Source organism: Lagopus muta, chromosome 14 (assembly GCF_023343835.1).
Source record: "Lagopus muta isolate bLagMut1 chromosome 14, bLagMut1 primary, whole genome shotgun sequence".
NCBI classification, from domain to species: domain Eukaryota; kingdom Metazoa; phylum Chordata; class Aves; order Galliformes; family Phasianidae; genus Lagopus; species Lagopus muta.
This window is the reverse complement of record NC_064446.1, coordinates 9,046,097-9,069,708: the sequence shown is the minus strand read 5'-3', so window position 1 is coordinate 9,069,708 and position 23,612 is coordinate 9,046,097. Positions and strand designations below refer to the sequence as shown.

The 23,612-nt window shown below is 45.8% G+C and overlaps 1 protein-coding gene across 1 annotated transcript; it reads left to right on the top strand.

The window, feature by feature from the left end:
- The first annotated feature begins 18,158 nt into the window (after window positions 1–18,158).
- On the top strand, window positions 18,159–23,335 carry BOD1 (biorientation of chromosomes in cell division 1). The gene is made up of 4 exons (XM_048960890.1): window positions 18,159–18,452; window positions 19,427–19,551; window positions 21,105–21,305; window positions 22,480–23,335. Exons 1-3 carry the CDS (start codon window positions 18,213–18,215, stop codon window positions 21,301–21,303), a joined length of 564 nt encoding a protein of 187 aa, XP_048816847.1. The 5' UTR covers window positions 18,159–18,212; the 3' UTR covers window positions 21,304–21,305; window positions 22,480–23,335.
- Window positions 23,336–23,612: the final 277 nt, after the last annotated feature.

Below are 23,612 nucleotides of genomic sequence, written 5' to 3'. Positions count from 1 at the left end.
TCCATGCTCCCTTGTTGGGCACTGGGGCTGTTTCTGTGGATGCAGTAACTGGCAGATGCTGTGTCCTGCAGGCAGAGGGCTCAGAAGAGACATCTCCACTGAGTACGCACAAAAAATTCCCGGGGACAATGACTGCATGTTTGTGTTTTGCTGTATATATATACACAGACACACACAGCACATAACTACATGACGGAGCAGCCCTGCCTGCCCCTAGCTGCAAACTGGAATTCTCAGCTGCTCTTGGCAGCTCTCATTTGATCGCACAAAGACGCTTTGCAAAATCACCAGGTCGGCCCTTATAGCTTTGTTGTTTTCAATATTCTTTGAGAGTTTCCTCTGATGCCTGATTTGCTTTATTAGAGAAACCTACTCAAAGGGATTTGTGTGCATGCTCAGCCTGATTTGTGAACTACAACAGGAGGGGCAGCCAGTAAAATTAATGAGGTTCTGGGCAAATGATTGCTCATGCAGACCCACAGACATAAAGCATTAACTGACTGTCTAATTAACAAAGGCCACGTGCCCGATTAAGCATGCAAATGCTGCTGCTTATACACGCACATTGACAGACATTAGCATCTCAGTGAGGATACATTTGCAAGTGTGGAACTACACGAAGCACGCAGCCTGCTTCCACAAACTATTTTCAGTACGCAGAAAATCTATACATGAATTAATCTGCTGCCCATTTCTGTAACGAGCCCGAATTCTTTATGGAAAGCAGCACGGCAGTTCCATGCGCTCACGCAAGCACCGGTTTAAATCCCCCTTCTAGAAGGACAAAGAGGCCTTGGAAGTGAAGTTTTAGCTTACTTTCAGTCTTCTTGTCACTGTAAGTGAAGTGCTGCTTTCATGTCACCACGTTGTTGCAGAAGGTGATAAGAGGTCGGGGCACGTGGCCCTGTTCCTAACTGCTGTGTTCTTGTCGCAGCGCTCGCCCTCTGGGTCTGCAGCTCTGCCCTACTTTGCGGATGCAGCCTGCTGATTAAAGCTCGAGTGTTTTAATTCACTGTCATGAAATTTGGAGGAAAAAAAAGCAAAGAAAAGGGGGAAAAAAAGAAAAAAAAAAAAAGAAAGGGGAAAAAGGAAAAGGAAAGAAAGAAAGGAAAAATAGGGAAAAATGGAGAAAAGAGGAGGGAAAAAATAAAGGAAAGGAAAAAAAAGGAAAAAAGGATAGGGAGAAGGAGAAAAGAAAAATATCAAAACCAGTCATCAAATGAGAGCTAGAAACAGCAACATCTCTCTCACCAGAGGTGGTTGCAGTATAGGATACCTGTTCTGTATCAGTTCAGTTAACCCAATTAGTCGTGCTGCCAGATCACATCACTTTGGGACATGGATATGATCAGTCAGTGGGAGCAGCCAGGAAGGCAGAATCCTGGAAAGCCAGTAGCAATCCCTGCGTGCCAGGGGAGAAATGTTGGGCAGCAGCTGCAGCCCCATGCCTGCAGCTCAGCAGGGTCAGCCCATGGGCTGAAGCCAGGGCTCCCAGGAGTGCTGTCACAACCTGGGAGCACAGAAGAGCCATGAATGATCCTGCTGTACTTGAAACAGAACAACGCTGTGGGCTTCTCCTCACCTCTGAACCTTGAATGACCACTCCCTGTGCACCTCTGTCTGCAGCTGGAACTGCACAGAGCATACCCACACCTTCCCTCTGCATCTGTGCATGGCTGCTGGGTTCACCAAGCTGAAGCTCAGATTTCCCCAAATACTCATAGCTGGATTCCTCAGAGCAGTAAGGGAGGCCAGAGGTTGTTAGAGGAACTGGTTACGCCTGCAGTGTGCTTCTGTGCTGTTGGAAGCTCTCCAAAGACTCAGGTGCTGGTGCTACTTTCTGGCACATCCACTTTGAGCCTGCAGTTTCCTTTCCTTTCTACATTATTTACCATACAGTACTGAGCTGTGTAAAGGACAGTTACAAGCTATTTTCCAAATCAACCTTCCCTTCTCTGCGCTCTGTTTCATGTAATAATCTCTATTCTGGGAGTAGTGTTTTGCAGCAGATGGCTGTTTGGTTTGTTTTCTCCAGCTGCTCCGTTATGGGCACACAGTTTGTTAATGTAAAGTTGCTGACGAGGACGAGGGGTTGAATTCCACGTCCTCCTTGCTCCACTGCCCTCCCTGGGGCACAGACACAGAGGCTCAGAGCAACAAGACAAGCGCTGCTCCTGATATCAGAGCTGCAGGCACTGGTTTGTTGGCACTGCTGGGAATGGCAGGTCACACCGATTTCACAGAGCAAGGTCCTGATAAAGGTTTGGATTCCCAAATTATTCTTATACTGTGCATCGTGGCAATCTAATGAAGGAAAAAAGGCATGGATTTTGTAATGAGATGTTAGAGAATGGGAAAAAAAAATCCAAATAAAGCATATATATATATAAGTGCTATATATATGTGTGTATATAACTGGAGAAAAATTTTACATCAGAGACACTCCACAATATGCCACCCAAAGTCAAAGGTCCTCAGCCACCCAACACTCACGTGAGCTCATTTCTAACATAGCTGCCTGCTCTCACCCCGAGAGCATCAGGCTGGGAAGTGATTGCACGTCCACACCACATGTTCAAAGCTGGAGCACTTGCAGCTTCAGCAGTTTTTGGCAAAGTTCAGTGCAGTTCTCAGCTTTGAAGTGTAATTGCCTGACTGCAGCGGTGGCTCCAGTCTCCAAAGGCCAAAAGGAGAAAGAGAAAGGAAGGCAGCGGGAGGACAGTTGAGGGCAGCACATCTCAGATGCACGCTGCAATTATTTCTTTTTTGGTGGCCTATTTCTGGTTACTACAGGAGAACTGGACAGCTCAAATAAGAAAACAAACATAAAATGAAGGAACACATTAGAAAGCACACACGCCCCGGCACCATGGCAAGAAAGAGCTGGGGGACCTGTGTAATCAGAGCTGTAATGATTCCATAATTTCACATGGAAACATAATTAGTTGAGCTACGTTCTTTGACAGCTAGAGATTTGCCAAATTAGGGTCAAGCAGGTTCATTTTTTTTAATTGCTCTCATTTCCCACCTCTGTGTCGTTTCCTGTCGCTTTATAGCCCTCTCCTGGGACAAAATTCATCCCCAGGGTAGCCCTGCTTCAAGAAAAAAAAAAATAACCAACAATGTGAATTTGCTCCTTTGTACCTCAGAAGTTGGGAAACATGGCAGCAAACAGGTCTGTGCTGCATGACCCTGAAGGTCGAAGTGTGGTTGCTTGGTTGCTCCCTGCTTGCTACTCCACCACTGGTACATCAGGAGCCAGCCCCATCACAACACCAAGCAAATGTTTTCATAGGTATTACATTGTGATACTGTATGAGTTTGGGAAGGTTCTTGGTGAAGGGAAAACAAAGATAGGAAGGATAGGAAGTGATTTTTTTCTTATAGATATTCTATGTCTTTCTTTGCACTCAGAATCCTTGCACTGATTGATTGGGATATCCGAGTAAAGCCCGGGGTACTTTGTGATCTGATGCGTAAGTGCAACAGGGGCAGTGGAGATTATATTTGTGCAGCACACAATGTTTTGGGTATAAATTATGTTACTATTTACATAATCTATAAATATGCTAATTTTGTACGTGAATCTTTTGTCCTCCAAGACAGAAGAGTCCTTCAGAGAGCACAAGAAACACAGTTATGTATGGGGGAGTGGATACAGGTAGCCAGACAACATGGCAGAGTGAAACTCATGGCAAGGTCACCAGGGTGGTACTCCAAGAAAGAATTAAATCTGCAGTGCCAACACTGTATATCATCATTCAGAAAACACCTTTAATTCAAAGAGCCACACAAAAGGGGGATTGGTGGCAATGAATGCCCAAAACGCCACTGTTAGATGCCTTGGTTTGGAAGCTCCCCTGTATAATGTGGGCATCACACGAAAGATTTGTCTTAGAGGAACCCAGCAGAGCTGCACATGTACACACAAAGGCCAGAAAGTCAGAGGAAGTTTTATCATGCTCCTTCTACAAGCTGTTGCCTTTACAGGGCAGCACCCTCAAGCCATAATGACTGAGGATGCCCCAAATACCACTGTCATTAATTAAAGCTCCAAATCAGAAAGAAAGAAAGAAAAAAAATCCTGGTACAGCTGCTTTCATCCAGGATGAAACTGAACTTCACCCCATGCTCATTCCATGTGCTTATGGGTATCCAGTATGGACATTTCCTTAATCCGAACTAACAAGACCAGCTTGTAGATGCTGAGTCCTACCCAATCCCCTAGGTACCTGTAGGCTTCTTGTGCAGACTGGAGGGAGGGCAGAGATCTTTCTCACAAGAAGGGAGGGAGGGCAGTGTTCTTTCTCACAAGAAAAGTGAGAAGTCACCCGCTGACATCTCATTTTAAAGGACTACAAGACAAACTCCATTAAAATACAATCTGGGGTGCCAGGGGAAAAGCTGAAAAGCCATTCCATAGCCTGGCAGCAAGGATCCGACAGTTCCAAAAATAAATAAATAAATAAATCACGTTAAAGCATATGCAGCCACGGTGAGGACACCTGAAGTTTGCACATATGGCCGCTCCACTGGGATGAGCCCACCGGCTGCAGGCATGCAAATCAAAGCACTCACATCTCATTGCTGAGGCTGGGCGACATCCGCCGGGGCTGGGATGAGGGGCTGAGATTTCCCCGTGCTGCAATGGATGACAGTTTGGCAGCATCAGCAGTTGGATTGGCCTTTATCCTTCACAGATGTTGCTGCGCTAAGGACGAGGAGGTGTTTATTTTGCAGGATGGCAGTGTCTTGGCCTATGGCACACAGCCAAACAGCCCAAGGTCAGCTCTTCATACACTGTATGGTTTCTTTGGCATTCCTCCCAAGCTGCTGCGGCGTTCTTGGGGGCAGCACTGGTAAGGTGGGGAGCATCCCCAGGCCAGCAATGTCAATGCTCTGCACAGCCCAAGGCGGTGACAGCGGAGATGCTCAGAGATGGGGCTGTGCATCAGAAGCTTTAGATGCAATAAAAGATAAAACATCATCTTTATATTCTCACTACTCCTCTTAATACCATTCATTTCCAGTAACCCCACTTCAGGTACCACTAGATTGGGGTGTGTGCACTGAAATTCATATGGGAAACGTTTGGAAATTAATATTTCCATATCACTAAAGAAATTTTTCTCTTCATATGTGCTACAAAGCCATAACAAGCCGTCCTTGGTAAGGGCCAAATCCTGACTGATTTGTACCTGTGTCAATGTGGAGGAGTCGCAGTGACACTGAGCTGCTATTATTGATTTCCAGAACAACTGTCAGCTCACAGCTTGAAAACTTTCTAAGTATTCAGAAATAACAGATCTCAATTTCCAGTGGTCCAAATGAAATCAGAACTTTGCTTGATTTTATAGTAGAGAACAGAGGAGGATCAAAAGGAGCTTGGCACATCTCTGCCTTAATGGAAAAGCTGTGACTGTGAGGTTTCCTATTTCTAGTTCTGGGGAAGCTTTGAAAGAATACTGCTCCAAAGAACAGCTTTCCATTGGCACTGCACTTTTGAGCCCATGGAAGCCAGCATTCCCCACCCAGTGTACCTGGAATGCTGAGTGCTGCAATACAAAGGTTTCTGCTTGCTCATATTGAATGCTGCATTAAGCAGTGAATCTGTTACTGCCCGTTTTACATCAGCCCTCAGCAACATCAGCCCCTTGTCTGTGTGTGCTCTGCCTCCAGGTTTCTGTCTCAGCCTGTGATGACCTGATACAGTGACCACTAAGGAGACATACCTGGAAATTCTCACCTTGTAAGACGTTCTGAATTGGCTTTTAGCAAAGGAAGCTATAAATATTATAGAGAGTACAAAGGCAAACATCACCTTATTATTCTAGAGAGACAAGCATTAGGGAAAAATAGATTAAAATGTATATTGGCTTTACAATACAATGTACCTTTGAACCAGGCTATCCTCACCCTCCCAGCACCCCAAAGCTTGACAGGGAATTAAGCCCTATGTGCCAGGATCGAACGCTGGTCTTAATCACATCTTACAACCACGATGCTTTGCAAGACAGAGCAATCAGGGGAGCAAAATGAGAGAAAAACAGGATGCAGAGCCGCAGCTCGAGGAACAGATTTGTGCTTGGGATCTAAAACCCTCATAGGAAAGAGTGATCTCAAAAGGCAGAGGCAAGGCAGAAGGGAAAAGGGCTGGAAGAGATGAGACTGGAACAGAGCTAGAGAGAAACAGGAAGGGAACATTTTGTGAAATGGATTAGGCTGAAGGGAAGCATTCGAGGCAGAGGCTTGGGGCAGGGGGAGGGCACTCAAGGACACTGCAGCAGAACTCGCAGGCGCTCGGAGCTCGCGCTGAACTTTCCGTTCCCGGCTGCCTGTTTTGGAGCGTGCTCTGGGGATGCTTCCCCCTGGGAGCTCGCCCGCTGGAAGGAGGACACGCTGCAGCTCCGCGGGCTGATGCTGGCCTGACGTGCTGCATAGGCATGCTGTGACGCAGCAGCTTTAAACAGTACTGGAAAGTCATGCTGGGGTGAAGGGATGGGATTTGTGGGTTTTACAGCTCCAGGGATCCCCCGTAGCCCAACCACGGAGACACTCAGTGCATGTGAGATTCAGCTGGTTCCTATCGCAGAGGATCGGAGCAGCTTCTTCAGGTCTGTTCCATGTGTTGCTCAATCCAATCCCCCCCTCCAAGCTCCCCCTTTCCGAGATGGGATTTGAATCTGCTCTGCACACAATAAATCTCAGCCAGAATAGAAGCCTCATATGATTTGCCCAAAACTGCTCAGGGAGCCCAGAGGTCATTACAAAATTTAGTAAATATTAACAAACTGTCTTGCAAGACAGCTCGTACAGCTTGTCAGATCTGGAAAGTTTCTTATTCCCTGACATACAAGATGAGGGGCCATGTTTGGCAAGCAGACTCCAGGATGGGACAGGGTAATTTGTGTCATGTACTGCTCTGTCACGTCCCAGAAAGCACAAGGGCTGTTTGCAGTACCTACAGCAGAGGCTCTGAGCTCAGTGCCATGGGATGTACAAGCAGCTGCTGCTCCCACACAGGCACAAACTGAATCCTACAGGAGGGCCCTTGCCCCTTCTCCCCCCTGTGCCACATGTGATCCAGCAGCAAACCTTACTCCTTCATCTCAGAAAACTTACCCTGCTAAAAGGATACATCTGCCTGTAAATAATGCCAGTGAGAAAGTTGCAGCCTGTAGAGGATTTAAGAGCGCTGTGCTCAGCTCAGCAATCCATACTGAACCCTAACAAGAGCATCTCATGGGCATGCTCGCAGTAATTATTATATAAGAAGTAGTTTAATATGCGATTAAGTTCCTGTATCTTTTGTGCTCCACTGGCAAAACACAAGGCAAGGCAACAGAGGAGCTTTATAATTATCTCCTGTCCATACACATGACTCCTGCTAGCTTAAATAGCACAGCACCAACCTCCAGCCTTATCCCTGCACACCCTGTCCCTCCAGTAACGCCCTGACATGAGGAATGCAGGGTTGGACACCATCACACAGGGACACGCCAGAGCTCCTTCCCATGCTCCCTGCTTGCTGGAACCCCTTGAAAGGCTCAAGATGAAATGTGTTACTGCAGTGAGGCAAATACGGCTCCTCACGAAGGCGAAACTGCACAGACTGCTTTGTTTTTGTACGGTTGCTAGGGAGCACTGGTTACCATCACTGATTTTTTTTTTTTTAAGGTCTCTGAATTCCATATCAAAACAAGTTATCCCACATGCACTAGAAGAAATAAAGCCTGCAGCTTTGGGTCCTTTGTCCCCAACTGTCTTCCCAAAAGCCAGAATCTCCCTTTCCCATTTCCCTTCTGCTTGGCATGGCATGAGGGAGCAGGAGCTACGGCTGGGTCACAACTTTAAACTTGTTTATTGGCTGGCTGGGAGCTACAAACAGTGGCTGATTGCTAAATTCTGCCTGTCTTACTCTCACTGGGGAACTAATTTTGGACTTTCTCTGCTATCCAGTCATCGGCTTTCATAAAATTTGTAGAAATTTCATTCTCTTTGTGATTTGATGAGTCCAGCTGAAATCTGGCCAAAGGCTTTTTTTCTGAGGAAAACAGGGAGCTTTGGGCAGGCAGACAGGCAAGCTGCACAACCTGGAAATAAGTCTTGAAGTGCATACAGTGAAGAACTGCCTACATTGTGCAAAAAAAGATGGAGGTTAAAAGAAAAACAGTGCTCATTAAGTCCCAGATCCTCGGTCACATTCGTAGCTGATAATGGTTCTTCTGACATATTTAATGAACACACCTAGGACACGGAGGTGTGACTGGCAGAACACTGATGCAATGAATATTCACACCAGGATGTTGCAATTTAAATGACATAGCGTTAAAATTCCAAGGTCCAGAGCACAAAAGCAAACAGAAAAGCTCTGAGAAACCCAAGCCTGGAAGCTGGCTGCTTGTTAACGGCAGCTTTGCACCTCTTCTACCAGGCAGCAGAGTAAGTGCCTCCCCTTTCTCAAGTTTTCCCATTAAAAGGGCCTTTTTGGGAAATTTTCTCATGGTTGCTAACAGACATTCAGCAGCACTAGCAACACAGGGAGAGTGTGGGCGTGAAGCACCTGTGAATGCACTGCAGTGGTATGTGAGTACTGGTGAGCATGCTAACAAGCATTTCTGAGCAAGGGATGCACAGGGGCACAGGCACTGAGGCCAATGCACCTGACCTACTTGCCTACTCACCTTTGCTTAAGAGCACGTGGTTAAACACAGAAACTTGCACACTCATGAGAAAGAAGCCCCATGCAAACACACATCACAGAGTAACACAACAGCTGAGGTTGGAGGCATCTTTGGAGGTCATCTGATCCAGCCCCCAGGCTGATACCCACAGAGTATATTGCCAAGGATGGAGAATCCAAAAACTCTCTGGACAGCCTGTGTCAGTCCTCCAGTGCCTTCACAGTGAAGAAATATTTTCTTATGTTCAGACAGAACCTCCTGCATTTCAGTTTATGCCCATTCCTCTTGACCTGTCACCAAGCACCACTGAGAAAAGTCCCTCTGAATCTATCTTCCCTCAGTGCATATTCGTACACAATGATGAGATCCAAAGCGTCCTCTCTAGGCCGAGCAGTCCCAGCTCTCAGCCTCAGATCAGCATCAGAGAGATGCTTCAGTCCCTAGAATACAAGAGTGGCTTTTCACAGGTCTCTGTGATAGTCTCTTTTCCTATGGAGCACAGAAATGGGCACAGCACTGCAGAAACGCCCTCAAGCACAGAGTATCTAAGGCACTGCCAAGGGTGACAGCACCCACAGCAGGGTGGCAGGCATTTGGCTGTGTGAATACCTTTCTCCTAAACCTGAAGACCTCTTTCTCATTGCTTTCCCGCTCTGATGTGACACTAGAATGAAAAGTAACTTTGGAGAGAGAATTTGTTAATGGGAAAAAGGATACCAGGACTGTATTAACAGGGAAACAGGACCAGGGCATGCACTGGCCTTCAGAGCGCAGCTGTGCACCATCCCCAGGCTCTCAAGACAGGGCTGAGAGCAAGGACATAGTATTAGATCTATATCACAAAGATGTCTTCAAACATTATTTATCACCAGCAACCAGCAGAGTTTCATCTCATGTGAAGAGCTCACTCCCCAGTGTCCCAACTTATTCAACAAGACACTATTTATACTGAAGAGGACTTTGTATTGAGACTTTTCTCTCAAATAATTGATAAGTTCTTGCTGCTTCCCCTCTTTGATCAGCCTTGGCCCTAGCTGTGCCCAAGGTCTGGTCTGGTTCCAGCCCCTCTCATTATCTAAAGCACCAGAAGCAGGTGGTGTTTACAGGACTTGCTAGAAGAAAGCGAATCCCTCTGCATAGAATGCAGATCTGAAAGCCACAATGGGAAGCAAAATTTACCCAGAACAAAGCCTGCTCAGTTGTATTTGTTGGTGCATCTCTTTGCCATCATATTCCTACTCTGTTTCTTTTTTTCCTTCTTTCCCATCCTTCCCTCCTTCCTCCTTGTCTTTTCATCTCTAAAGAACAGGTCAGTAACCATCAGAGTCAGGAAGGAAAGCCCCAAAGTGTTTGGTGGTCTCCAAAACCTCATACCCATCACCTCATTTAGAGTGTCCAAGTAGGGGGGAAAGCATTAAACCTGTGAACTAAATGAGGACCAGGAGAGATACATGATCTAGGGCTTTCTCTCTGATCCATTTCAGACTATTTTTCCAAGAGCCAAAGAGGTGAGGACTGTGCTATGCCAATCAGGGAGGTTTCAGAAATCACTGGAAGACTGAGCTCTGCTAGAAGGGACTGTTCTGACAACAGTTTCTGTGTGAACAGGGACTGAAGAAAAAAAAAAGAAGAGAGAAAGACTGTCACTGGAATCCTGAGTTCCAGCATGACACCACCAATCCTTTGCCACATCGCCTATAAGTCACCATTCCCAGCCTAGATCAGATACTTTGCCAGTTTCCCATCTTCAGCTAATTTCTGCAAACATCTGAAGTTCAGACACAGCCTCTGCTTTGGTGCTTCTCTCTTTGGCCAGCACGCAACCAAGCCTCGCCAAGCACACTGACATCATAGAACCACAGAATCATTAAGGCTGGAAAAGACCTCTAAGATCATCGGGTCCATCCCCAACCCATGCCCACTGACCATGTTCCTCAGTGTCACATCTCCACAGATCTTGAGCACCTCCACGGATGGTGACTCCACCACCTCCCTAGGCAGCCCATTCCAATGCATTACCACTCTTTCTCAGAAGAAATTTTTTCTAATATGCAACCTGAAGTCACAAACCCTGAGCTTTGACGCCATTCTGCTCTGCAGCCACAGCTGGCATTTGGTTTTTGCCAATCTTTCAGCTCAGCCATGCTTGGCTCATAATTAAGTTCCATGCTAAGCACTGTGGGAAGCTGCATTGGAACAAAATGGACTACAAGGTTGTCAGACTTATTTTTCACTCCTTACATTAACTAATTAGCTTTCTTTCTTGCTAAAGTCCCTTCAAGCATATCAATTACTCAGCTCTGATGGCAGGGCTGGTACAATAGCCCTCAGTGCGATCAGATGAGTTGAAATTCAGCACAGCAGACCAACAGGGCAGGGGATTGGGTTACCCAAGTGTCAGCAAAAGGGCATTTCTCTCCTGACCTCCCTTTTGCAACAGGACCTGAATGGTGGTGAGGAGAGAGGAGAGGAAATACCAGGAAAATAGCACAACAAGCATCTTCGTAGGAGCTGCAAGGGGAAACCACCAGGGTGACAAAAAGGCAAGAGAGATACATAGGTGTTCGTCTAAAATTAGGACAGCACAAAACTAGGCTTCCCTCTTCTTCTGTTTCTATCTAATGGGAGTGGCATTGCGATCTCTGTCTTGGTTAAGAGCTTCGCTCTGGGAAGATGGAAGGGACGATGGAGACAGGAGCAGCCAGCATGCTCAGCCCAACAGCTCCACTGCAGCAGATTGCCCTTCTGGGTCAGCCCCAGGGTTTCCAAGCCATTTTGCTCATCGTTTGCTACAGTTATATCATATCTGGGGATTGCTGCTCTTGCCTCTATGAGCCAGCCACTTTGCGTTGTCTCGTACCTGGGCTGCACATTTCCCATCTGCCAGAGGTGGTTACAGCTACGCTTACCTCAGATTTCTTGAGCACTAATGAAAAAAGGTAACGATGCTGACATTGTATCTGTTAAACTTAAACCGCTGCATTCAGCTGGTTACATGGATGAAGATGCATAGCTCAGTGCAGTTGAATACGTAAAAGCACTGAGACAATAAGAATGCATTAAACTTTTATCTCTGGTGCTACAGCTACAATAAGCAATCAGAGAAACTGCCATTCTCCCAGGTCTCTGGATTGCCTGAAGGAAACTAACTCTTGTCTCTGTGTGCACGTGCATGAGGAAGGATGGATAAAAGGATCTCAGATAGCAGCTGCAGTGTGGTGGCTACTCTGCGTTGGTCAAGTGATGGGCACTGAGCACTGCACAGAGCTGAGCAGAAGGCAGTGCTATGCAGTCATACATTAGGAAAAAGAAATAAGACGTTTTTCACTCTCAGGATTACATGATCATGCCCAGCTTTTCTTATTTTTCCAAAAGTAAAACTGAAGATAATTACCATCCTCATTTTCCTTTCAGAGCCACGCTGTGTGCAGAAGCACCCTTATGAAAGACTTCCTTTCCCACGATGCAGCATGTGGGTGCACATTGCTACACGTCAGCTACAGTGCTCACCTTTGCATGACTGGTAGCAACAACAGCAGGACTAACAAACTGTGCCAGTGAACCAAACGAGTTCAAAAGTTCTCATAAAAATCATACCTGTTCCTTTTTGAATTTATTCTCTGGCCATGCAATAATGTAGAAATTCTCATGAAATATCCACAGAGTGGCCATTTTCCTCATGAAATATGCATGGTTATGAAATTCCTCACGCTCTTGAGAAAATAAACCACTTTAATCAGAGAAAATGCTCACTTTTATAATATAAGAACGCTTTCTTTCCCTTTTTTAACTCAGAACCAGGGTTTGTTTTTACAAAGGAGGTGCTCTACATGTTCCAAGCTTTTAATGTGAAGGGAAACACTGTTTTTTAAATAAATTAGGGAAAAAAAAAAAAAAAAGGTGATAGAGATAATTCCAAAACAAACCTTTGCTTTTTTAAATGTTGCCTTCTTGTTTCTTTTCCCACATTCCCTCAACAGGCAAAATTCCATGGTAAGGAATCACAGTATTTAAACAACTTTCTGTTTTCAAACCACTTTTGTTTTGGGTCTTTGTTTCTAAGTGTGTGTTTTCTCTGTGCTGCAGATAAAACCGTGTGACTTTCAGCGAGGTATTTGCTACAAAGGCTGGGGCACAATTTTCTCAATTCTATTCATTTGACTCTAAGACAGAAATTCCCCAGCACCCCATGTGCACAATTGTCTCACTTATAATTGCGCCTTTCATCAACGAATCTGAAAGAGCTTTACTGAGTAGTGTTATGTGTACTCTACAGCGCATTAAAAATAACCTTTTAGAAGTCCTTGATGTGAAATAAGTTCTTCTTAATATCCAGCTCGAAGCATTTTTTATTTCTGACATCAAAAGTACGAGGTTGCTGCAAGCTGAGATGGAGCAGGGGGCTTTGGGTGATTTCAGAGTGAGCCCCAGGGCACAGTACCTGGGCAGCCAGCTAGTGATGTCCTCTAAAGCAAACTGCTTCCCATGCTGGAAAGCATGGCCTCAAGCCATGATGGGGAAATACACCAAGTACTGACATGAGAGCACCAATGGCCTCCCAATCCCAAGGAAAGCAGGACTGTGTAGCCATGGCAGTGCTCTCCAGACACAACGTTCAGCACATCAAAACCAACAAGCCTGCATGTCATGCAGAGTTATCACACAAGGAATGAGCCAGAAACTCCACGGAGCAGACGGTTTTTACCTTAGAGCTATAAGCATTCTCCAAGTCTGCTGGTGTCTCCCTCAGTTCAGGATTTCTGTAGCAACTCAGGCTGTTCTGCTCACCTTTTCTTTGCATTCTGTCATTGTTTTCCAGTTCCAGAAGGATATCAAATTAATATCTTCTCACCCCATCCCTAAAATGTCAAGGGGATATTTTAAAATAAGAGGCAGAAAGAATTTCCCTTTGCAAATGAAACAGCCGTGTGAAAAAGGAGGGCCTCTACTTCTCATAATGGGTCGTGATGAGGAAGACAGGACACACAAGCCTAGCATGAAAGCCTCAGGAAGGGGATTTCATGAAGAAATGTGGTTTTGTTCCTTGAGAATAAGCAGCATCTTCCTGAGACCCATCATTTTGATTCACTGTTTCATGTGTAAATAATTTACTAGGCTAAAAGGTCAAGAGCTGCAGGTCCTTGGAGAAGGGAGGAAAACTGCAAGCTGTAAATAAGGGACAAGTAACTTGCATGTGTTAGCAGTCTCTGCATAGATGTATGTACGCACTTATCCACAAAGAAATAGGCCAAAAAGGAACATAGAAATAACCTCTACTTCATGTTTGTTCCCCCTTGAACTTGACTTGAGAACAGAAAGTACAGAAAATACGGTCTTCTGGGACAGAAATGACACATTTAAATTAGATCCATGGTGCCCAGATGTACCACTGATGGATGCATGAAACAGAGGGGCAAAAGAAATTAATTTTCAGCCTACTCGTTTTCATCTTTTCATCCTCTAACGTCAGGGTAATTGCTGCTCCACTCCTGCATGTGACAGCCCAGTCCTTGCCTCCCTCCAGAAGGTAAGTGAACAGCTGGTTCCCTTTCTGACACCAATGTATTTCCAATCAGCTGTCAGACAGCATTAGGTCCCTAAATGCTACAGCATGTCACACTTTCCTCCCACTCAGAAGCTCTGAATATGAGGTTTCATTCCCCAGGCTGAGGTAGGAGAGGGCAAGGAGAAGAAAAGGGTCAAACACTGCTCAGGTTCAATACAGAAAATGCCAGGGAAGCATTTCAGGAAAAGTAGTGCAGTGAGAACAAGCAATGCACCACTAGCATGTTATCCTGACACAGATATTAAAACAAAGATCAGAAATAAGCAGCTGTTTATCCCACGCACACCACTCCTCAGAGAGGTTTCTACAGCAGTACTGCCCTCACTGGTAAAATTCACAGCATGGAAAGTGAGATACTGCTCAGTGAGAGCACGGGCTCCAGGAAAGGTAAATACTGCACTTTGAGGAACCTGAATTCATCCAGCAGTTCGCACAGATACTATTTATTCTCTTCTCTGACACTGCATTCCAGAGCAATCACAAGTAATTCGCCTTACCACCAAAAAGCCTTTGTTTCCCTGCAAAGCAAGGCAGTTACTGAATTTAACAAGTTCATCAGCATTTTTTTAATAAACATTTATAAAACATGTGAAAACTTCAGATGAAAGCCAATTATCCCAATGTATTATATTACACAGAGGCACTACAAGGTTTCTTTTGACAGTCTAGTGTGGAAAATTACCCCCTTCTGCATATACGGCAATAATATTTATATTATTTTTCCCACATGCTTTCAGCCTTTCATAATAATGGAAACAATGACATAAGAATGAACAACAGTGACATTTCTGTTTGAGGACACAGCATGCGTCACCTCTGAACAGTTCTGCAGCAGCTCCGCCTCACAGACGTATTTTTCTTAGGCCCTTAGAGATGCAGTACTCTGTGTTCCCAAATGCTTCAGCCACAAGGTATAAACTACAATGTGTGCATAAAATATATAAAAAATAACGCATATTGTATATGTGTGGAAATTGACATTGTATTCAGAATTTGTTTGCCTAAGTCTAGAGGTACCTGCTGTTACAACACCCCAATACTTCAGCAGGTCCGTTATGCATATGTACACACATGTATAGGTATACATACAAAATAAGCCAACATATGAACTGCAATACGAAGTATCACACCAGTAATACCTATAATGCAATAGGGCCCAAATTTGCAAGCAATTCATGAAAACTGAACCTCAGGAATAAATCAGTGCTTGGAATCATTACCACTAGGAAATCTGGGTGTATGCTTAGGCCATATCCACATTTGCAGGGTTCGGGGCTTAGTTTGAGTAGATGCCAATGTAGAATGTGTGTAATACTTAGAACACATGCTCTGTGGATGATATGTTGCCCAACATGAATGGCAAACATGCAGGGAATACACATTTTCTTCCAGGGGCTTTGGCTGGCAAAGCTGAGTGCATGGTGTGCATTCTTCAGGAGAGAATTATGGGCTGGTGAGCATTCCTTTGACTTCTCAACTCTTCCAATAATTTGCCACCTGTGTAGCCAAGCTGTTCATTCTGTAAATCCACAGGATATAAAAACACTAGCACTTCCCCTGGTTGCCAAAGCAAGCCTGCTGCAGCACTGACCCCAGCACTCTGAGCACACGGCAAGTGTTGTATTTACTGATTCAAAGTCTGGTAGAAAAACCAAACAGACAGCTTGGAGCTTGTGACACCAAAAGGAACAAGCTGTCACACTCACGTTTGCTCTGAGTCAGAGGACTCTGCATGGCTCTGTTGTCACCAGCACAGCACAGGGGACTGGAGCTGTGCTCCTCAGCACAGGTGAAGGGAGCAGAGTCTGAGCTTCTGCAGAACAGTAACAGTGCAGAACAAGCAAACCTGGCACAAAGCCGGTGGGTCCTGCACATGTCTTGCCAGATTAACCTTTGTTCCAAGTCAGCTTGCACTAAAACACACTTTAAAGTTCTCATGCACAGATATATTGGGGTAATATCTAGGTTGCAAACACACCAGGGAAAAAGCTCAGCTGCTAAGAGCACAGTAGATTTGGGTCTGTACTGCTGGAGGTCCCAGCGCTGGGAGGAAGGGAGGTGGTTCCTACAGCTCCGGACCAGCAGGTTTTTGTGTTGCACAGGCTAAAGCTGTTCAGTATCAGCTCTGCCTCCATCAGCAACTTGCAGGGATACAGAGCATGAGACCCATGCACAGTGTTCTCCACCTCCTGCGACCACACATCCAACAAGAAAACCTCTCCTGCAGAGCAAACTGAAAGCGGTAGTGGTGATGAAGCATCACTTCCCATGGGTTATCTTCGTTTTCTGATTCCTCAGGGACTTTTCCCACATGGATATCAGAAAGGAAATCTTTAAAATTAACGTGAATGTACTTATATATAAAGTGGTTGAATTTAGGGAGGAAAATTTCTCCTGAGAAGGGACAGTCTGCATATGGCCAGGTTGAATGGGGCACAGGGCACCACAGTGCCTGATTTAGTGGTTGGCAACCCGGCCTGCAGCAGAGGGTTGGAACTAGACATATTTGAAGTCCCTCCCAAACCAAGCCATTCAGTGGTTCTATACCTAATGAGCTCTGCCTGATCTCCCATTGGGGCTAACAATGTTTTTTTCCTCTTTCTTTACCCTCTTCCCAAACCCAGGACACATAGGCAATGGAAAAATCATGGTCCCAGCTCAGTGCTCTAATTCACTGAGTAAGCCAGAACTGTTGCTGAAGCACTACAAGTTTTCAGTTCAAGCAGCAATTCTGCCACTAGCAGTCTATGTGTGCATGAGAGTACATGTGTGTACAAAGCTTTGTCTGCCACCTCTGCAGTGGTCCCACCATCCCCTGCTTAGTGCCCAGCTAACGCTGCCCGCCCCAGATCTCTGTATGTGATCACTGGTAAAGACAAAGCCGTCAGAAACTGGGCTGTACAACTGGCTGTTGGGCTTGTGGACAAAGGTTGTCAGAAGTAAAACCACCAAGTGTGTTTCCGCTGTACAGTCATTTAGCACTGATACAGGAGCTGGAAAACCCAGAGAGGAAGGTGGACTTTCTCTTCCAGCCACAGTGATAGCCCCCAAATTCTCATGGGCAGAGCCTCATGCTTAAAATCACACATCATCTAAGGAAGAAACCTTATCAATTGTATGAAACCAACGGTACTGTATGAAATAGGACTTAGAGGGTGAGGCCTAGAGCTCTCTGTGAGGCTGCCGGGCAGCTTTATTTCACACTGCAGTTCAGTGAGCAGGCATGGAATGAGGCGTGAAACCTCGTGGGAACCACTCAGACACCGGAGGCCGCACAAAGGGCTCCCTGCACTGCAGCTGCTCCTGGTTCCTTTGGATCATTTCACAGAATTTCATAGAATCATAGAACGGTTTGGGTTGGAAGGGACCTTGAACACAATCCAGTTCCAACACCTACAATTCCCAGTACACCAAGTCAGCCCTGGCAGCTCCCAGCGGGCCCTGGGCCGGGTTCCCCGCGACCGCCGCTCCGCGACGTGCCAGGAACTGCGGCACGGACGGGGCCCGGCCGCCGCTCAGCCGAGTGACGGCCTCGGGGTGCCCTCTGCCGGGGAACTGCCTTTCGCCGCAATCGAGGAGCTCGGGTCGGGGCACCGAGACTGGCAGAGCCGCGCCCGCGAGTCGTGCCGCTCCAGCCGCGCGTCCCCGCGGACCGCAGCCGTCGTTTTGTGAGCCGCAGCCCTCCAGGCAGACAGGCCGGTCCCGGCCCAACCGAACTACGGTTCCCGACATGCATTGCGAAAGCCACGCGTTCCTCCCCTCCCGCCGTTCCGCGGAGTGCGTTCGCGGTGCACCCTGGGAGCTGTAGTTCTACCGAGCGAAGCGGCTCCTCATGGCCCGCTAGGGCGCCCCTTGCGGAGGACTCGCTTCCCCGTGATGCAACGCGCCGCTTCTACGCAAAAGGCGCGCGCCGTTGCGGACGGCCGGAACCGCTGGCGGGCCCCGGGCTCAGGCCGCGCGCCATGTCCGAGAGCGGAGGCGCCGGTGGGGCCGCCCCGGGGGGGGGAGGCGGCGGTACGGGAGGCGGAAGCGGTGCGGGGAGCGCGGGCGGCGCAGCCTCGGGCTCCGGGCCCGGAGCCACCAACCCGGCCTCGCTGCCGCCTGGGGACGCGCAGCTCATCGCCATCATCGTGGAGCAGCTCAAGAGCCGCGGCCTGTTCGATGGCTTCCGCCGGGACTGCCTGGCCGACGTGGACACCAAGGTAACGGAGCGGCTTCTGAGCTCCCGGCCCTCCCTCATGGTGCGTTATCCGCTCAGAACGCGCGCAGTCGCAGCATCCTGCAGGTCCTGTCAGAACGCGGTCGGAGCGGCTTTCTTTCTCAGCTACCACGCGTGCTCCGAGCCGTCTGCCGGCCGTCAGCTACCAGTCAGAATCGTATTTTGCTCCCTTCGACTTCCAGTTTTGAGCCAGGACCCCGTTGCGGCACCTGCAACCATGCCAGCCTGCGCCCCTCAACTGCAGAACCGTCCCAAAAGCTGCCAGGGGGCTGCACAAGGCGGCCACAGTGAGATCAGCACTGCAGGACTGGGACACCCAGGCTGGTTTTGCTGCCCGTGGTGCTGCACTTCTGTTACCAGCGCTCATCCATCACTATGTGTGCATTTAATCCCATCTGCGTGCCATCACATTGTAAAACGCGTTGTCACACGCTTTCCTTGCACTGCGCTGGCTGTTCCTGGATGACTGTGTAGGTTTGTTAATTCCAGTGACCAGCAACTGATCCATGTTTCTATTGATGAAGCTCTTTGAATTTTTTGCAGAGGTGTCACAGAAACAAGTAACTTATTTCTTTGTTAGTTGCAATATGAGGCACTTTCCTAGGAATTCTGTGTTAGAAGATTTCCAGACAAGAACAGCTCTGTTTAAACAACACCTGCCTGCACATGCAGCTTGCATTTCACTGAGTAACATTATGAGCAGACAACAATTTTTAAAGAAACCTGCTAATAAGTTATTGCTAACTGCTAATCAGTTATTGCAATGCTACTCTGACAACCTGTTCTTTGCAGTTACCAGTTATGTCAAGCACAGGCTTACCTTTGTTCAGAAAGTGAAGGGATGCAGAATGTGGACAACCAAACAGTAGTGTACACAACAAAAGAAGTACTATGAAAGATTCTGGCAAGGGATTTGAGATCTTTTACCAGTTTAATGGGATTTTACTTTTTTTTTAGCCAGCCTATCAGAATTTGAGGCAGAAGGTGGACAACTTTGTATCGACCCATCTGGACAAACAGGAATGGAATCCAGCAATGAACAAAAACCAATTACGAAATGGACTAAGACAGAGTGTGATTCAGTAAGTAAGCAATATTCTGTGTACCACTGGTAATGCTATTTGATAAACAATATACAACTATGTGTCTCATCACAGAAGCCTAATAATTTGCAGAACAACTTTCTGTTGTTGTCTCCAGCCACTAGCAGGCAGTAATAGAACTAGGCTAGCCTGATTTCCTGCAGCTAAGGGATAGCTTTTTTCAGCTCTTGAAGATACACTTCTAGCACAACAGGAAAGCCTGATTGAAGTCTGCTGCTTAGAGATTCAGGTTTTGTACCTCTTGCTGCTAACTCATCACAGCCTGAAGAATAAACCTTAGATTGTTTGACTAAAAGTCATGGATAAGAACATTACAGCTCTAGGAAGAAGGCAGTAATGAAGTTTATAAAGGCATTTATGCTTGTAAGGAAAGTTATTAGAATGTTTTGCACACAGAAGAAACTGTATTTCTCTTGATGGATACTGTGAATCAGTAGTATTTAATGTTAGTTTCAGTGTTTCTTCTTTAATGATAGAAGAGGATATTCACTGGAAGTACAGAATTTCCTATCTATACTTGAAGTCTTCGGCACTTCTATCACTTCAAGCTTCCTCTTATTTCGTGCTAATCAACCACAAAAATAAAATGGCAATAGAAAAATGTTGTATCAGAGAGTCTGTAGTTAGAAGAACATAAAGTGCTCACTGTATATAGGCTACTGGTATAAAGAATAGACAAGCAGCTATAGGAGTTTGAGGAATCCACGTCACTACTGCAAGTGCAAGATCAAGTGCTGCAGGCTGTCAAGGCATGCCTCTAGATAGCTGTCCTTTGGCTGCACATACACACATGCTCTTACTTGGAGGTGACATGATGTGCAGTGACCCTGCACCCAGTTGCTCACCGGTATGCACAGCATTACTAGTCTTGTGGCTGCTTTTCTAAACACCAGGCACTGTCTTCATTTCCTGGCCCCTGCTCCCTTGCAGACATGACTTAAGCCCGCTAGACTGCCTGTGCCCTGCAATCCAAGAGTCTGACGCAGCCCCTGAAGCAATAAGTCATTTTGGTTACTAGTGCTCAGTTCCAGAAACGTTGCCGTGTGCTACGTGTGCTTGTTTTTTTAATTAATACCCATCTGTCTAGACTAACAGTTACAAGGAGTGAGTGACAGCAGTGTTAGTGGGGAGAAGGCCTTTTCTCCCTCAAGTTAGCCAAAAGAAAAAGAAGACTGCTCTCACCTGCCCTTCTCAGAATAGCTTATTTCCCTTGTTTGTGCCAAAGTATGTTTATTTGCTTTCATGTTGACCTTGTTTCCACATAAACCCTATTAAAGTGGCTCTTGTCCAACGTACCATGTAAGTACCTGGAAGACCAGATGTCAGTCATTAATTCCATGGGGAAAATTGAGAGGGGGTTGGGAAGAAATAGGTGTTTGAAACAGTTCCCTGTTAAGGATCTTCTGAGTGGGCTGCAGTTCTCACCATGTTAATGCTAATTGCAGTTGACAGGAGGGCTCTAGAGAGTTACTGGAGGAGATTGGGGAGAAGTTTTTCAGAGGAACTGAATGACTTCTTTGTCTTTGTTCAAGGTCAGGAATGCTGGAAGCTGGAGTGGACAGAATTATTTCTCAGGTGGTGGATCCAAAACTAAACCACATCTTCAGGCCCCAGATAGAGAGGGCGATTCATGAATTTTTGGCTGCACAAAAGAAAGAGGAAAGCGTGCCAGCTCCTCCTCCAGAGCCCGAGAATAAAGATCCTCCTGCTCCATCTCAGGATGCATCCTAAAGGTCTTGTATTTCTGCACTTACTACTGTTTTCGTGTACCTCACGTCTGTAGTTTGTATAACATAAAATAGAGAAGGTGTTGTGTTCTTTCTGGCTTGACTGGGAGGACACTTTGGTCGTCAGCATGTTGTCTGTGTCAGACTGTCATCTGAGCTGCTTCCACTTAAGTATCTGCTAAAAATATATTAGAACTGAAGACATAGGTATGATGTAAAACAGCTATCAAGGAACACCGTGGGCTCTGTGAGTGCTGGTTTTGGATCAGACCAAAAGGCCTTTTATTCCTGTAAAAGCATGACTACTAGTGATCAGCAAGGAATTGGCTGGATGGCTTTCAGTACGCCATCAAATGGATTAAAAAGATAAATCTTTTACTGACATACAGCTGAAAGTGGAGTGGTGACATGTTATTGTGCTTTAGCATTGAAGTTTTTAGATAGCTCTTCTTTAGAACTTACACTGGAGTGTTGAATTGTTAATGACTGAAATATTCAGTAAGGGTAATGTCTCAGAGCAAGTAACTTCATTTCCAATCCACTGGTTTAAATAGAGCAACCTGTATCTTTCCAGCTGAAAGGACTGAAGGTGCCTTTGTCACAGACAAGTTCATTCTGGCTTTTGTGATTAAAATAACTCAAGGGGCCTCAGGGGGCAATAATTACCACTCTGTCTTCACACAGATGACTGTGCACCCCGTTTCTGAGGCCCTGTGTCATACTGTGCACGTTACTGAGGAGCACTGTCTTAACACAAATTTCCAATCTGCAGCTTTGCTGGCAAACTTGCTTTTGTCATGCAGTGTGGTTTTTAATTATGAATTGTTCCTATTACTAGTGCTTTCTGAAAGCAAGCTTTTTTCTTCCATCTACCGTTGATTTATTATGATGGCAGTAGGAACAGCTACTGTAGGTTATTTATGCTTGGAATGACTACAGCAATTAGCATGGGATTTTAATGAAATGATAGAAGTTAAAGCGCCCATAGTATCATCCCAAGTTGTCTGTGACTTGCAGACGCAGTGCCTTGAAACATCTCTGCATTTGTCTGGTTCAACTAATTTGAAACCCATTATGACCTGCAGCTAAGAGCAGCTGTTAATTAATATATTCTTATATACATGAATGTATTTATTCTTGAAAGTGCCATCCTCTAAACTCTTTTTTTTCTTTCTTGCAGTGAGTTCCTGATATTAAGCAGCTGCGGTTGGAAAACACATCCTGTTAGATTGACAATGGATTAGTTGTTCCATTTGGTACAGGATTGGTGTCTGTCAAAGATGATTACCCTGTATCTGACTCGTTGGAAGGCACAGAAATTCAGATGTATCCAGAGTTCTGTGTGTGGAGGGACAGCCAAAACATGGAGATATTTTTGGTGTTAATGGCAGTACAGAGAGCAGTGTGTATTCTTAGTAATCATGCCTTCAGGCAAGAGGGTGGGACAAAAAAAAACAAAAAAAAAGAACTTGATCTTATTTGGAGTGAATAAGGAATTGGTTTGAGTTGATGTTAGACTTGGGAGAAGGGAGAAAAGCCTTTCTGGGGTCTGGGGCAGCCTGTTGGTGACTACATACAAGCTGTATGATGTCTCCTCTTATTTGGACTATATAAAAGAAGATCTTGCACCTCAGCTGCATAATGCAGTGGGGAGAATAGGGGCCAGGTCAGCTGTAATCCATTGCACTGATTGCTCTAAAAAAATACATTTCCTATTTAAAACTGGAAAGACCACTTCAGGATCAATTATCTCAATTTCTGTTGCATCACAGGAAAACGTTTACAGTTAGCTATGACTATAGCTGGTTTAATTCTTATTTCCCAGGTAACTGTGGAAAGCAAAGGGCACCAAAGTAGTTTGAAACTTGTCTCTTTCAACTTGAAAGACTTTCCCATGAAATTTCTCAGGTGCCTAGTGGAAACTGCCCAGTGCTTTCAGCTTGAATGCATGCAGTGTCCCCTGGACGACAGTCAAATAGAAAATGCAGTTAAGTATTCTGCCTGCAAATGTCCGTACCTTTTGCAATAAAAAGCTTCAAGAAGCACGACTCCCAGCTCTTTCAATTGTTTTTGGGGTTTTGTTTTGTTTTTCCCTCTCTAAGGAAAATCTGCTTAAAAAAATCCAGGAATCCTGATTGCTGGAAGCCTAACAGAAGTGCAGCCTTACACAGTTCATAGATAAATCCAGCTCTGACAATACTTTGTTAACCTCAGATGAGAGTCCATAAGATAACAATGTGCTTTGGAAACACATCTTTAGTCTTTTATCACACAGAAGCAGTGCTGGGTAACGTCCATTGGTTATATGTATTT

Excerpts from the sequence above, each read along its gene's own strand:
- BOD1 (XM_048960890.1), top strand. The coding sequence starts at position 18,213 with ATGTCCGAGAGCGGAGGCGCCGGTGGGGCCGCCCCGGGGGGGGGAGGC. Across the intron at positions 18,453-19,426 it reads TGGCCGACGTGGACACCAAG|CCAGCCTATCAGAATTTGAG; the intron begins GTAACGGAGCGG and ends CTTTTTTTTTAG. Across the intron at positions 19,552-21,104 it reads CTAAGACAGAGTGTGATTCA|GTCAGGAATGCTGGAAGCTG; the intron begins GTAAGTAAGCAA and ends TCTTTGTTCAAG.